At 32.1% G+C, this 16,217-nt stretch overlaps 2 protein-coding genes across 2 annotated transcripts; one reads left to right on the top strand and one right to left on the bottom strand.

Annotated features, from left to right (window-relative positions):
- Positions 1–1,119: 1,119 nt before the first annotated feature.
- LOC100782332 (bifunctional riboflavin biosynthesis protein RIBA 1, chloroplastic) lies at positions 1,120–6,807 on the bottom strand. Its single transcript, XM_003531489.4, has 7 exons — positions 6,614–6,807; positions 5,591–5,930; positions 5,213–5,434; positions 4,373–4,695; positions 3,779–3,908; positions 2,037–2,333; positions 1,120–1,781 (listed from the first exon to the last, which is right to left on the bottom strand). The coding sequence occupies exons 1-7, from the start codon at positions 6,664–6,666 to the stop codon at positions 1,512–1,514; spliced, it is 1,635 nt and encodes a 544-aa protein (XP_003531537.1). The 5' UTR covers positions 6,667–6,807; the 3' UTR covers positions 1,120–1,511.
- A 3,500-nt stretch (positions 6,808–10,307) lies between these two features.
- On the top strand, positions 10,308–14,179 carry LOC100782873 (dicarboxylate transporter 2.1, chloroplastic). Its single transcript, XM_003531490.5, has 4 exons — positions 10,308–11,234; positions 12,183–12,496; positions 12,955–13,403; positions 13,800–14,179. Exons 1-4 carry the CDS (start codon positions 10,440–10,442, stop codon positions 13,913–13,915), a joined length of 1,674 nt encoding a protein of 557 aa, XP_003531538.1. The 5' UTR covers positions 10,308–10,439; the 3' UTR covers positions 13,916–14,179.
- The last annotated feature ends 2,038 nt before the right edge of the window (positions 14,180–16,217 follow it).

Here is a 16,217-nt window from a genome sequence, read left to right on the forward strand (position 1 = left end):
AAAATCTAAATTGCAACAGATTTTGATAGTTAGGAAAAAAAAGTAAAATATTTTAAAACTTATCCAATATTTCATTATGAGAAAAAACTAATCAATAAAGGTTAAGAAAATAAAAAGAAATCATTAAAAATCAACCGTTTAATATTAATTGATTCGATTACAAATTTTATCATTCTAGCATCAAATACATAAATAAAGAATAGAATAAATGATTAAAATTATAATAAGAAATCACTAAATAACAATAAGGAAACTGAAACAATTAATTAAAGAAATTTCAATCAAATAATATATCTTTTTAAAAATGTAAGTTATAAAATTACCCAGTACAATAATCAATAAATTGATAAAAACCTACAATTTAATCAATGATAACCGATATCAGAGGTGCCACAATGAGTCATACAGTCTTTTTGTGATCAAACATAAACATCCCCACAAATCAGCCCACAATTCAAGATTGCAAAGAGAAAAAAAAATGGTTATAACTTATTTACGAGAACAAAAGCACATAAATTGCCTGATATTATCTTTAATTCCTATTAATCAAAATTATATATATATATATATATATATATATATATATATTATTTTATGTTGTATAACAATATAGTATTATATATCATCTGATAACAAAAACTTGAATTTCATTGCAAGATAAAAAGTTACACCGCAAACAAGAAAAGGATAATTATTTGATTGATAATATTCATTGGTGGAATTTCTACTCAAAATAACATTGTTATTGAAAAGAAAAGAAAATAAGTATTGTTACAAGGACAAAAGCAAAATATTTCTACTCATTTTTTTTAATGGAATTTCTACTCATTTATCATTTTTTTTACCTATCAAAGAACTTTAATTCAAATATTTTATTTTTCTATTTTCACTACATTTCTCTTCAACAAAACATTTATTTTCATCATATTTCTCCTTTTATTTTCTTATCTACCCTACTTTTCCTCAGTCTACTTCTTCTCCTTTTTTATCAAACAGAGTGTAAAGAAAATGACACATACTCCAAGACTACTAAAAAAAATTGACCCGTAGTGATCATTAACTACATGAGAAAAAATAACCGTCAAGCCACCAATATTCACCATTAGCCATGACAAGGTACAAAAGGAATTTATTTATTATAAATTGTGGAGCTACAAATCATATAACTTTTCTATCATGCATTATTGAGGCAACTGTGATGCATGGGTAATTGGATAAAAAAGAATGAAGAAACTAGGTTTAAATCGGCTAATGATTTCCAGAGTCTAGAAATGATGAACCTCTAAAAGGCACCAAAGAAAAAATAACCCTGAAATAGCAATGCCCTTGTCATGGCACTATGTTTCAATAATCAAGATGAATGGTGTTCGGTAGAGCCTATAGTTTAGTAGAGCTGAAGTTTATCAGACAAATGAATAAGAAAAATGGTTTCTATAACTTTATAACTTTATGTATTCATCTGCACCATGGAAATCTAGTTCTTCCATGTTATCTAGTTAAAAAAAGGATGTTTATAAGCCAGTAACAGCATTAGAGTCCTCAATCCTGGTGGCATTACCATTACCACTGTCATGAGTGCTCAATCGGCCGTTAAATTCCGTGCCATATATGTGACCCATTTTCACACGTTTGGTCTCTAAATATCTCTTGTTCTCCGAAGTGATAAGAGTTAACAATGGGATCCTACCCGAAACTGTCAAACCATAACCTTTGAGCCCAATATATTTTGCCGGATTGTTTGTCATCAGCTTCATAGATCGTACACCCAAGTCCCTCAACATCTGCGAGTAGAGAATTCAAATACAAAAATCATTCCAGTTAACTTCCATAACCATAGTGGAGATATAAGGTGAGTATGATGGTTAAGGGAGAAGTAAAGGAAAAAAGGTAATGGGTTCAATCCCCCTACTAACAAAAAACTGACAATTAACAACTAACATTTGCCGATAAAAAAAAAAACTTCCATAAGCATAGTAAATCACCATCTATTAATGAAAAGCCAAATACTATGTGAGCACCAGTGATATAATTAATACCTGTGCACCAATGCCATACTCCCTGGAGTCAACTGGCAATCCCAATTCCTCATTGGCTTCAACAGTATCTCGTCCATCATCCTGTAGGTTATAAGCACGAAGCTTGTGGCCCAATCCAATACCCCTTCCTTCGTGTCCACGGAGATATACCAGCACACCCCTACCAGCAGCCTCAATCTGTTGCATTGCAAGTGCAAGCTGATTTCCGCAGTCACATCTGGCAGATCCAAATATGTCTCCTGTCAGACACTCTGAGTGTACTCTCACAAGAACATCTTGTCCATCTCCAATTTCACCCTGTTGAATAAAAAAAATGTCAGAACCACAAAATGGTTTGAAGTTTACAATTGTACCAATCAATCAAAATAAGAAAGCTTCAAGACAATTGGAAAAGCTTGCCAAGGCCCAATTTTGAAAGCCTATTGTCAGGTTTACTCACTTACTATTTACTAATGAACCCATTCTTGAAGGTAAACTAAGAAACAGATAAGGGATTGAGGAATGGATGCAAGGTTTAAAAAACACACATTTCATCCTGTCTCTTATATAACAGCCTTAAAGAAAATGGATAATATCAGCCTCCCCTTCTAAACAGAAAAAGTAGTGAGATGCAAGAACAGTGAAATAGGTTATGATGCTAGTTGTATATGATAATGCAGAAGAAATTGCCCGTCAACAAAAATGTTAAATCATATTGATCTACCACATTAACATATCATGCTCAAGCATTTCTTGTCTGCTTAGTTAAAAGCATTCATCCAGCAACAATTTAGTGTTTGTTTGTTTTACATTAGCCACACTTTCCAATGTACGTTCAACTGAATCCTACACTCACAATGGATTGATGTTCAACTTAATATAATGCTGATTCATGCACACCTTTAGCAGTTAATTCCCTCATGGATTAATCAATTGGAAAAACCAGGCTTATTGACAATAACTCGGATAATTATAAGGAACTGGTACTTTATGATGTTTCAAATTGGTGAGGCCAAATGGCCATCTATGTCAATGCTAATTAAAACAACACTTGATGTGAAACAATATGGAAACAGGCCATCCTAAAGCAAGTAGAGAAATGGAACCTCAACTTTTGAAAAGCAAACAGAATAGTGTATTAAATGTCAGATAACAGCATTTTTTTTAAATAAGGTAAATTGTTTTCAACTTCCCAAAGCCTTGCCTGCTTTCTCAATTATTTTCTAACAGAGTAGATAAACTGACATTTATATACACAGGTTACTATCTTCCTCCCTCCCTCTCTGTCTTTTTCACATACAACTTCTAGCTCTTCATCAGATTTGTGACAGTGAGAAAGATTAAGTGTATTCAACTCTTAACAAATTGGCTTTTGTCAAATCATTCAAAATTAGATTTTAATTCTAAGAAGAGTGGCATGGAACTATATTAATGTGAATTACATCTGCTATGAGTTTTCTATGCTGTTCTTTAAAAGCAGAAGCATAAATGTTAGTCGTGCTTTGGTCTGACAGTGGCACTTTCATGAAGCCAAGATTTGTCTATAAATAATAGACTAAACAGTGTAACCCAGGAGAGATGATATGATATTGAACCATGCCCATTTTGCCAGTACCACATTGCAGAAATCAAATGTAAGCTAAAACCTAGGTAAATAAGGTGTGATTTACTCTAAATGTAGCATATTTTACGTATTTCCACTATAACAAATGTTCACAAGTGTTGACAGTGTTGTAACATATATAACCACAAGCACTGCTCACCTTAACCATTGCAATATGCTCAATCCCGTCTAAAAGTGATCTGTAACAGTAAGCTGTGAATGGTCCCCACATTGTAGGTATCTGTGCAGCAGAAGAGCGATCCACTAACTTATCCCTTTTTCTTCTATATCTGCAATAACAGTAAGTGTTAATCTCCTTGCTACATATAATTAAATAAGCAACAAGTTACCTAAGTAGCAAAAACCATGAGAAAAATAATGCATCAGAATTAAATAAGCACTTAAAATTTAACTTATCAAATGGAAGAATTTTCAAAATAAAAAAGCTTTCCATTTTAATAATGTACAAATTTATATAATCAGTAAAAGGTTCAGCAAAAAAATACTTAAAACAAAAAATCATTATGTCTGACTGATTCAAACGACAAAAAGCACAGCACCACAGAATCCAAGTTAGTTCTATAATGTATTAAGGATTCAGGCTTATAAATTACTCCAATATCAGACTCATTTGATATATTTAACATTACTTAAACAGAAAAAAAGTATAGTATCTGCACTACAAAGCGGAATCTAAACATAAATATGCATGCAATGAATTTTATTACATGGTTCATGAATTGTAACTACATACCTTATTAAGTCAGCAATAGATACAATTTTCAAATTTTCATGCTCTGCAAACTGGCGAAGCTTTGGCAGTCTAGCCATGGAACCATCATCATCTACAATCTCACACAGAACTGCCACTGGATCCAAACCAGCAAGTACAGCAAGATCAACAGAAGCTTCTGTATGTCCGGCTCTCTTCAAGACACCACCTTCCCTGTATTTTAGTGGGAAAATATGGCCCGGGCGATTGAAATCGCCTGGAGTAGAATCTCTAGACGCAAGGGCCAAGACTGTTGTTGCCCTATCGTGAGCTGACACCCCAGTGGTTGTACCATGTTTAGCATCCTACACATGTATCAAGTTGTTGGCAACACAGGTCTATCTGAGTATACAGATGCTTTAAGATGATAAAAAAAGTGGAACTAAAAGTGTTCCTCCGTTGTGTGACTTCAAATAGACGCTAAATGAAGATGAAAACCAAGAAATAAAAGAGATAACAGGGTGGAATTTTAACAAGGAAAACACCTAAATAGGAGAAGGAAAAACTGCAATACTTAATCCAAAAAAATATTCTCCACTATTTAGTTGGATAACAGAACAAAGTTGTCTTTCAAACGATGTTTATCATCGGAGGTATCTCTTTTTCTTTTCTCTCTTTTGAGAATTACAATTATTTGATCTTTATAAAACTGCATTTGCACCTTTCCAGGGGACAGTCAGTCCCCTTTGATTTTAGCAAAAGTTGGTCTAGACCTAGAGAACCCCAATTATACAAATGCATATTGATAACAATGGAAGACCTTCAGAAGGATATTGCACTAACTCCACATGTAATGATTCATGGAAGAAAAGTAGTACATACCACTGTCACAGTGAATGCCGTACAGAGTTTCTCATCATTGTCCTTACTGTTCACCATCAAAGGAAGTTCCAATCTATCCAGATCTTCCTCTTTCATGCTTACACAAACTATACCAGTTCCATGCTTTACAATAAAAGCCATTGCGTCGGGTGTTGCCAACTGTGCTGCCATTATCAAGTCTCCTTCATTTTCTCGATCTTCATCGTCCACAACCACTACCATCTGCATCATTAATATTAATATCAGTTAATAGCAGTAATATACCATGTAATCATGATACTGAAAAACAAAAGAAGAACTTTCAGCACTACACAACACACATCTCAAATGCTAATTAAAAAATAGGGGGAAAAACAATTTTACTGAGAGAGTAGCTACCTTTCCCTGGCGAATGTCTTCAATTGCCTCAGGAATGGAAGCAAAACCTGCTGAGGGGCTGTCCGAATCAAATTCATTGTTGTCCATAGAGAAAACATTGCTTGTTAGCCCTGTGTCATCTGCCAGTGTTCCATTAGGCTGTACCTCAATTTGAACAGATTCATCTCCAACCAGATTTGTACCTATCACAATGTCATTGCCATTTGGATGGGAAAGTAGTTCACCCCCTCCAGAGATCAACATAGCTTTGATTCTACCAAAAGCATTATCACTTGAGGGAAATTTAGAATTCATTCGGACAAAAGGCACATCATTGAAGAATTTGAAGTGTTTGCTTGCCCTGCATTGTATATAAGAACAGAACAGAGGTTAACTTAACAATAGTGACATGACACCCAAAGACAAAAACCAAAGAGGGAGAATAAACTGAATTCCAAAGTTTAGCATTGGGACATGATGAGCAGCTCTATGGTCTATGCAGCTAACATGTTTTTTTAGGCAAATGTTAATTGTTAGTTTTTTGTTAGCAGGAGGGATTGAATTCACGACCTTTCTCTCCTTATCTTTTTTTTAATCATCCAACCAATCTTATATCTCCGGCCAAACATGTTTCAGCATAAAAGTTAGAATGATATGAAAGATAAAAAAACACTTTGATACAAGAATGCAAGACAAAATGCACAAGCAAATTAAAGTGGTAGTCCAGAATTTGACTGGGACTGAATCAGAATCAAACAAGAAAAGAGCTGAGAAACAATCCCTAACATATTTTACAGTGAAAATAAATTCAAAGCATCATTTCAAACAAGAAGAAAATATCCATTAATTTTGAGAATCACGGGAAAAAGGTTCTGTCAGCTGCACGGTTTCATGAAGGGACCGACGTGTCCCATATAAAAATGAACGGGAAAAAAGAGGGATCTTGCATCAAATCGTGGATCACTAAAACATCGTACATCCAAAAGAAAGAAAAAAAAAAAAGAGCAACAAGAAGAAGGTGTGAGGAAAAGAAAAGAGACTGACCGGGGACGTGAGAGGGCTGGTGAGGAAGAATAAGAGAGATTGAAAGAAGCCATTGTTTTGTTTTGTCAATGAATGAATGGTTTTCAGCTAAGAATAAGACGGTGTCTTGAATTGAATTCAACTTATTTATTGAGAAAGAAATGCAGCAAGGAACCAACGTCGAAGTTGACTCTGAACAACACACCCTTATGCCTCCCATTCTTCTCGTATTTATTTATCTTACATGCCCATGCTCTCTTCTATTTTCCATAACATAATAATAACAATATAACCTTATTTTATTTTATTCTCAATCAATTATTTCATTTATCTTTTTACATTTTTTAATAACGATTATGATACTATTTACTAATCTACTACAAAAAATTATTTTTTAATATTTTTTTACTTAACAATATATTTTTTTATATAATATATATTAAGTTATATCAATTTTTTACAGAATAAGAATAAATTTATCTTTTATATCATGTAATTAAAAATTATGAAAATAAAATATAAAAAAATTAACTTCGTGAATCATATTTAAACATTGATAAAAATATGTTAAAAAAATATTTGAAGTTTCAATAATAATATTCATCATTTAAAATAAGTTCTTACATCAAAATAATTTTTACTTGTTTATTTAGAGAAGATTTTATATTTTAAATTAACTTATTTAATTAAGGTGAAACTTCTTCCATTACCAATATATAAATTTATTAATATAAAATAAAATTTACGGGAATACATTCTTGTATGAAGTATGAAATTTTATAAAAAAAAAAACACAATTAGAGAAGATTTTAGTATGATTTTTATAATATTTAACATTTTATTCTGTATTGATGTCGTTAATTATTATACATATATAATTACGTTTGGAAATGTAATGAGTTGACATTGGCAAGTAGCAAAGAACAAAATGAAAATGATGTGCAGCAAGACAAGTAATATTGTAGGAAGGAATATTATATTAAAAAGTCAGAGACGGGAATTGATTCTGTCTTTATACATTGAATAAAGGCGGCGGTACTTTATTTATGCACCTAATCTTACTTTGACAACAAATAATTAGATGTTCTGGAATTACCGTATTATTCACAATTTTAATTAATAATTATATAATAAGTGAACAATTAAAAACATATTCATTGATTATTCCTTGTATAATTCTTTAATTTAAGAAATTCACATGTTAAATAATTATTAGTCAAAATCATAAATAAGATGTATTCATTAAATTAAAGATACTGTAATATTACCCAACAAAAATGATTTGTGCTATTGTTTTGCTTAAGGAATTTTAATTAAGTTAAAAAACTAAATTATTTATCTATCAGATGATTATTAATCAAAATCATAAATGATATGATCTTAACCATCTAATATTCTTCTCAACTTTGACAGTTTGATCCATTACTATTCCTCTGATCAACGGCTTATCTGTCACCTTTTTATTTTTATTTTTTAACTAACGGATTAACGGTTAAGGAGAGAGAAGAAAATGGATACAAGAAAAGAAAAAAGTGATGAATACGACTGCAGATAATAGTGGTGGCTAATAAGTTGATGAATTGAATGTTATCTTTAGTAAAAGTAAATATATAAACTAGCGAAAAGCTTAAAAGTTAAAAAATTAAAAATTAATTAATTAAAATGAAAGTATTTATAAGATAAATTAATAAATGTTAAATGATATAGAAATATATATTTAATATTTTTTATATTTGAATTTATTTATGATAACTTATATTCTTGAAAAGTAGGATAATATTTTTAAAATTTTATATATGCTTAAATTCAAAATTTTCAATTTTCTGAAAAAGTAAAATTAAATGAAAATAAATTTATTAAAATTATATTGTTTAAAATATTTTCTTGATATTTAAATAATTTATTAATAATATTACTTTAAAACCAAAAATAAAAAGTATTTTTGCTCTAAAATTTTCTTAAACATTTAAATTATGCATATAATTAAAAATAAAAATAATTCAATAAATAATTATAAAATTTATAATTCAAATAATTTCTAACCTTAAAGAATAATATGATGATAACAATTGACAAGTTGAGGATCATGTACATGTAAAAAATGATAAATGATAAATTAGATAAGATGGATGTTCCAAATAGTAAAAAAAAAAGAGAATTTTAAATTGAATAAAATGGTAAAACAAACTTTTATTAAGGATCAAATTGAGAAAAAAAAAATTAATAACTTTTAAGTTAATTTATTTTTCATATACTTAAGATAATTTATGAAAAAATAAGTTTGTATACCAAACAAACTTATTTTAATCAAAATAGCTTAGTCAAAAGAATTTATAAACTCCTTAAAAGTCTTATCAAATATTTCCTTAAGTTGACTTAAATAATAATTTAGTCCCTATAAAATATTTTGCATTTATTTATTTATTTATTTTATTCCTTTAAAACAACTCCTTTTATTGGTATTAGTCTCTGAGATTTTTTTTTTGTTTTAATCCATATTATCCCGTAACAATAATATTAACTTATCACATTATTAAAGAGTCTAATAGGTAATTATATGTATTTTTTTCCTAAATTATATTCTTAAAATCTTATTTGTTGAACTAATGGTGTGTCAAACTAGTTAATTATGAATTAAAATATAATTTACTACAAAACTATCCGTCATAATCCTTCATTATGTGACAAAGTAATGAATCATTAATGTCATTCTTACATTATCTATTAATACTATTACTTCACAATAGAAATTAAAAAAAATCTAAATTTCCCATAATTAAAATAAAAAATAAGGTATTTTACTATTTTATATAGTATACCAAATTGTTATTAAAGTCTTTTAAATTCTTGATTTTGAATGATAAAATACTCTATGATCATATTGTTGATTTTTTTAAAACGACTTCGCTGAGATCCAAACAAAGACAGATTCTAAATTCTTTCTTAAATACATATAAAAAAACACATTAAACATATTGTACTGTACGCATAAAAGGAATACAATGCTTTTTACGCATAAAAGGAGGATTTACTTTTATTTATTAAAAGTTCCATTGGAAGGAATCAATATCTTACAAAGTAATTAATCACAATTCAAATTTCTAATAAGCAAGACTCACATTTGATACTTAAATGTGTCTCGAGTGCAATTATTCTTACTAGAGTTTTGAATCTCGATATCTATCTCAATTAAATTTATTTATTACGGGAGATATATGTTAAAAAAATTAATTAACATGAATGGTATTTATAAGCTTATATCTTTGGTTATACAAACACTATAGAGAGTCAACCAAGCAGTAACGTTAATTAATACATCCTTGGTTTTGATGAAACTATCATCGCTGAACAACATAAACCCACAGATTGCATCAACAATACTCAATTCTCCTGTTTTTTTTCTAATATACAAGGATGAACAACAAAAACAGTAGTACATGACACTAGAGATGAGAAACAGATTCACTCATCTGATGAAATTGACAGTTTACCAAATTTCAGCTAGGTAAAACGAGGGGCAGAAAGATTAAAGAAAGTGATCCCCAAACGATTTATAAAATAAGCAAAAAAGGACATTGTATAAAAGGGAAGACGAGAGTCCCACAGAATACAAATACAATAATAAGAGGTAAAAGGTTAACGAGTGGGAGTGTCCTTCCTACGATTTCCCACCTCACATATAACAAATTAATTCATATATGACTTATAAAGTTTTCTTATTTCCAAAGTTGACATATAAGACATTGGTCCTTCTCACTCCACAGTCCACTAAATCTCTAGGCGACAGGAGTCACACAGAAACACAAACCTGAGCATCGCTCGTTGGTTGAGATTGGTGTGGCTTCCAATGGAGAGCTATGCACTCCACTCTCTCTCAACCTCTTTCTCTCGCTTTTCTCAACTCCATCACCCTCCTCCCCCTGTCATCTCCAGATCCCAATTCAACCAATCTCAATCTCTCTCTCTCCGATCACCCATCACAATCTCCCAACGTTTCTCCTTCCCCTCCTCCACCTTCAAATTCAACCCTTTCTCAAAACCCCATTACCCTATTCAAGCTTCTCCTTCATCACCACCACCACCACCACCACCAACACCTATACAGGGTGCAAAGCCCATTCCTTTTATCATCTCCATATCCATCGGCCTCATTGTTCGCTTTTTGGTTCCCAAACCCGTCCAAGTCACCCCCGAGGCCTGGCAGCTCCTCTCCATATTCCTCTCCACCATCGCGGGCCTTGTGCTGAGCCCGTTGCCGGTCGGGGCGTGGGCCTTTCTGGGCCTCACGGCCTCCGTTGTGACCAAAACTCTCACCTTTACAGAGGCCTTCGGCGCCTTCACGAACGAGGTGATTTGGCTGATTGTGATTTCGTTCTTCTTTGCTCGCGGATTCGTGAAGACCGGGCTCGGGGATAGAATCGCTACTTTCTTCGTGAAGTGGATGGGAAAGAGCACTCTGGGTCTGTCTTATGGGCTCACGTTCAGTGAAGTGCTGATTGCGCCGGCAATGCCTAGCACCACCGCGAGGGCTGGTGGTGTGTTCTTGCCGATTATTAAGTCACTCTCACTCTCTGCTGGCAGTGAACCCGCCAGTCCCACTTCTAAGAAACTCGGGGCTTACCTCATTCAGAACCAATTTCAGGTTTTTCTTTTTTTTTTAATCACCACCATCCATCTTTTTTTCTTTTGAAAGGTTAACTACGATCCTTAGAATATTGAATAAAGAACTATATTTTTTTATTTATTGAGATGTGTTACAGGTGAATTTTTTTTACACTTTTCTATGATTTCTACATTTAGTTTCTTAATTAATATCACATGCTAGCAAGACTTTTTTTATGCACTTGTAATAATTACAAATGCTAACCGGTGCTCTTATTCCATTAATTAAAAAAACTAAAAAGGAAAAAAATTTATTGGGATACATAAATTACGTTGTCTTTTTTTTTTTTTTTTTTTTTACATTCTCCTATAATTTTCACAATAAATATTTTTTTAGTTACATAACTAATGCCTTAAGGCCACCGGTTAGAGACCCCTCCTTGTAACTATTACAAGTCCGAAGAAAGGCATGATGGTGTGATAAGTATGGTCTTGTATTTATTGCTTTCCCTGTTTAAAGGAATTTTGGCCTCAAAGCTAGTGTTATGTAAATTAGAAGGAAAAAAAAATGCATAGAGAGGTGCTTAAAGAGGTAGCAGCATTTGATTTTCCTAGATGAGTGTATCAATTGTATTCTGGGAGGTTCTATGATAGGAAAAAAAAGGGATAATAATTGATTACTTATGGCCTGCAGAGACAATTTTAGATTTAATCAATTAATCATAGATTTTATAAGATTTACAGGGTATTTTCAAATTTATGTTTTGTGAAGCAATAGCAACTTGAAATCTATCTTGGATATTGCCAGCTTGGTCTATCTTTCTTGGTTTTGTTTTGTTTTTATGAGACATGGTGGCACTATTATGATTGTGTGCGTATATTCTGATGTTGCTGAATTTTCTTCTATGTGTTCTGTTCTCTTGTTTGCAAATTACTATATCATATAATAATGAAGTGACTTGTGCATTGCCTCTGTGACCTATGACAGTCTGCTGGTAACTCTAGTGCTCTTTTCCTAACTGCTGCAGCTCAAAATCTGCTGTGTCTCAAATTAGCAGAGGAGCTTGGGGTGATAGTTCCAAACCCATGGGTTACTTGGTTTAAAGCAGCTAGTTTACCTGCCATTGTTTGTCTTCTTCTTACGCCATTGATTTTGTACAAGCTCTATCCCCCTGTAATCAAAGACACACCAGAGGCTCCTGCCCTGGCTGCCAAGAAACTGGAAAGTATGGGCCCTGTCACTAAAAATGAATGGATTATGGTCGGCACAATGCTTCTTGCAGTGTCTTTGTGGATCTTTGGGTATGTCTTCTGCCGTCTATTATATCTACATCTATGGATGAATGTTTTTTTGGACTGATTTCTAAGTTTGTTGACTTTTTGGGTGGAGAACTTGATCCTTGTGGAGATGCTGAAAATATAGAATTTTGAAGGAAGAATGTTTATTTAATTAATACTTTCTAATTTTTATCTATGTTCTGTCCGCCTACTTCATGCTCTTTGGTTTATTATGGATGCTATTTTAGGAACTCTTCCATATGTATATGAACTTATGAAAATAAAGTAATGTCATTAGTGATAAATAGTAAATTTAATTTCATGTCTTCCAACGGACCCAAACTATTCTTATGCAAGTCGTTTCACCTTCTGTTGATGACTATGGAGAATTATACCTGTCTGTTGAGCAGTGTAGATTGTTGTTTTTTCTTACAATTTCTCTTGGTTGAATTCTGTACTATCTGTGTTTTTTGGTTCTGCAGAGACACTATTGGCATAGCAAGTGCTGTAGCTGCAATGATTGGTTTATCAATACTACTCCTATTAGGAGTCCTTGACTGGAATGACTGTTTGAATGAAAAATCAGCATGGGATACCTTAGCTTGGTTTGCCATTCTGGTAGGCATGGCAAGCCAGTTGACAAACCTTGGAATTGTGAGCTGGATGTCTGATTGTGTGGCCGACAACCTTCGGTCATTCTCTTTGAGCTGGCCGGCCTCATTGGCTGTTCTTCAGGCAGCTTATTTCTTCATCCACTACCTTTTTGCAAGTCAGACTGGACACGTGGGGGCTTTATACTCTGCATTTCTTGCCATGCATAGGGCAGCTGGTGTTCCTGGTATTCTGGCAGCCCTTGCTTTAGGTTATAATACAAATCTTTTTGGTGCAATAACACACTATAGTAGCGGCCAGGCTGCTGTATACTATGGAGGTTTGTCCCTCTCTATAACGTCAGTCATTCAATTTGTGTTATTTCTCTTTCCAGCTTAGCTACCTAATTTATTTGGCATGTGTTTGTTCAGTAACTTTGTTCAATTGCCTAAGTTTGCAATGGATAAACATATATCCTTCTCTTAAACTATAGTACATGTCAATTGTATTTGGTTCTAACACTTCATTTCTGTCTTCTCAATCTTGAGATTTCTGTTTGTTTTTATTCTTGTTCTGCTAATTCTAGTTGCAATTTCTGATAAAAAAAATAATTCAAAATGCTTATTTCTGTTAAGTCAAACCTATTCTTTATTCTTGTCCCTTTTTCTTATGAATTTAAGCTATGTTCAAGCTTAACATGGTGGCTGATATGATTTCGATTCTTGTGTTTCAACAGCTGGTTATGTAGACCTTCCGGATATCTTCAAAATGGGCTTCATCATGGCTTTTATTAATGCTATCATCTGGGGAGGTGTTGGTTCTGTCTGGTGGAAATTTTTGGGATTGTATTGACATCTCATTTCCTTGTAAGTAAATAGCACATTTCCCAGTTTCAGTAGGCCTTTCTTTTTCCCGGCCGAAAGAAAAAGGTCCTTCAATTGAGGACAGTTGAGCTCAGTCATCATTTTGAGATGAAAATTTTCTTTCTGCTTCTGGCTTTGTAGTTTTAGACTTTTAGCAATATTGTTGCCCTTTTTATTTCTCTCTTTAGTTTACATACACTCATTAATAATATATATTTATAAAGGTTTCTGAGGAAACCTTTTTTATTTGATACATGCATGATCTTCTTCTGTGAAGGTTTAGTTTAGCATGGTTGATTCCATTATATTTATGACCTCTCAATTTCGGATCTACCTTGGTGTGCATTGGTGTAATGTATCTATTCTATTCTGTTGTCACTCCTATTTAAATAATTTTTATTAAAAATGTCCTTGTTTATTAATCAAACCAATGATATAAGGTCTTATTGTATTTACATGAGTGAGAACTTTAGGAGGAGAATCATATTTGATTTTTATCATATGTAAAATTTTTTTTAGACTAATGACATACATACATTACAAACTGGATTAATCTCTAATCTAGGATAAAAAAAATTAATAATTTAAGAAAAATATAAGTAAAATTTATATATAAAAAGGAGTGGAAATAGACACTCCCACATGCCATAGGGGTGTGGTTTGTTTTTAACATGCATGCTTCATTGAATAGCTAGTTAGCTTTATAATTAATTAATCTTTAATTAAATAAACAAATAGGGGTGGATAAGCGGGCCGGCCCGTCTCGCGTAAGGCCTGTCTGCATTGGCAGCAAGCCGGGTCAGTCCGTCCCGCATTCTTACACGGATCAAATAAATTGGTCCGCCTCCGCCCCGCGGACCACGTGGGTCAAAGGGGCCGGTCCGCGGGCCTAGTTTTAAAAGAATTTTAATTTCAATAAAAATACAACACAATCAAATTAAGTTCAATATAAATGCAAATAAAATTTTAACAATTAATCAATTACATCAATAAAATAAATAATGTCTTAACAAAAGAAAATTCAAGCAATAAATTTAAAATATGAAACTTAAACATTTTCAACAACAAATGATTTCATATTTAAAATAATAAAATCCTAATGCGGGCAACCCACGGACCAAACACCCATAGTCTGCGGATTAAGCGAAACGGACTAAAAAATATATCATAATCATGAACTGTTTAAAAAAATTGATTCATTATACCACGGGTTAGTCCATCAACTTAGGTCGATTTACCCACCCCTAACCACAAACGTCGTGTTGCGCATGTCCTTGCTCTTGCTGATGCGGATCTGATCAGAAAAATCACAATGTACTTTCCAAATGTGTGGTACATGTTAATATTAGTATATGAAAGAGAGAATAAGTAACAACTACTTTTGGCTTGAGTTGGGTTCTGCATAATGTCAGTGTTGATGAGAGACCCACTCGTTACGCAACTTCACAATAAATAAATGAAGACTAATTTATGCATAGAATTTTAAAATAAAAATTGAAAAGGTTAAATTTAAGTTTTAATTTTAATCCATTTTTGTTGTATATTGTTGAATTATTAAAATAAAATATTTTAATATGCATATTAATTATTAGGCTATTTTAATAATGGGCACTTACAGTTAATATCTAATTTAATTGTATCGGTAATTAATGAGTATTGTAATATTATTCTTCTCACAAGCAGATCATAGGATGAAAATTTGATTCATATTTAATGGATACTTGAAAAAGTAATATTAATGGTGGGAAGAAAAAATTAACGTGGGTATAAATTTTAGTATCCAACACATCATCTTAATTTATAAGACACTATTTTAAAATAAAATAAAAAATTGAAGAATTTTTTTAAAATAAGTATTTTTCCTAAAGTAAGTAAATAATAATGAATAGCAAATAAAACCTTGGTATATATGAATGTCCGTTATGCAGAAAGCAGAAGAGAAAAAAAATTGTTAAAAAAAAGAAAAAAATTAATATAAAAGTGACACATACCATACATTAGCTTGACAAGTTAATTATTTTGCATAGAATAGCCATCATATTTCCCCTAAAAAAAAATTTTGACAGAATATTTCCCCTAAACTTAGACAATATCATATTCTAATTTGCACAAACTTATAAAAGAAGGAAAACAGTAAGTGAACAACCGCATTTTTTTGTCCTACTTTTACTCTAGTCACAAGACATAATATCCGCAAACAAGTTAATTATGTCGATCCCCTCCATGATCCTGAGATATTTTGGGTACCAAAGTATAAGACTATCTCCAACCAACAAACTCCTAAAAAAATT

Source organism: Glycine max, chromosome 8, assembly GCF_000004515.6.
Source record: "Glycine max cultivar Williams 82 chromosome 8, Glycine_max_v4.0, whole genome shotgun sequence".
NCBI classification, from domain to species: Eukaryota; Viridiplantae; Streptophyta; class Magnoliopsida; order Fabales; family Fabaceae; genus Glycine; species Glycine max.

What these genes read in the sequence shown, in the direction of transcription:
- LOC100782873 (XM_003531490.5), top strand. Translation starts at nt 10,440, where the DNA reads ATGGAGAGCTATGCACTCCACTCTCTCTCAACCTCTTTCTCTCGCTTT. An exon ending in TCATTCAGAACCAATTTCAG is followed by an intron (nt 11,235 to 12,182) that starts GTTTTTCTTTTT and finishes GACCTATGACAG; the next exon opens with TCTGCTGGTAACTCTAGTGC. An exon ending in GGCTGCTGTATACTATGGAG is followed by an intron (nt 13,404 to 13,799) that starts GTTTGTCCCTCT and finishes GTGTTTCAACAG; the next exon opens with CTGGTTATGTAGACCTTCCG.
- LOC100782332 (XM_003531489.4), bottom strand. Translation starts at nt 6,666, where the DNA reads ATGGCTTCTTTCAATCTCTCTTATTCTTCCTCACCAGCCCTCTCACGT. An exon ending in CCAGCCCTCTCACGTCCCCG is followed by an intron (nt 5,931 to 6,613) that starts GTCAGTCTCTTT and finishes TATACAATGCAG; the next exon opens with GGCAAGCAAACACTTCAAAT. An exon ending in AGCATATTGCAATGGTTAAG is followed by an intron (nt 2,334 to 3,778) that starts GTGAGCAGTGCT and finishes TTTATTCAACAG; the next exon opens with GGTGAAATTGGAGATGGACA.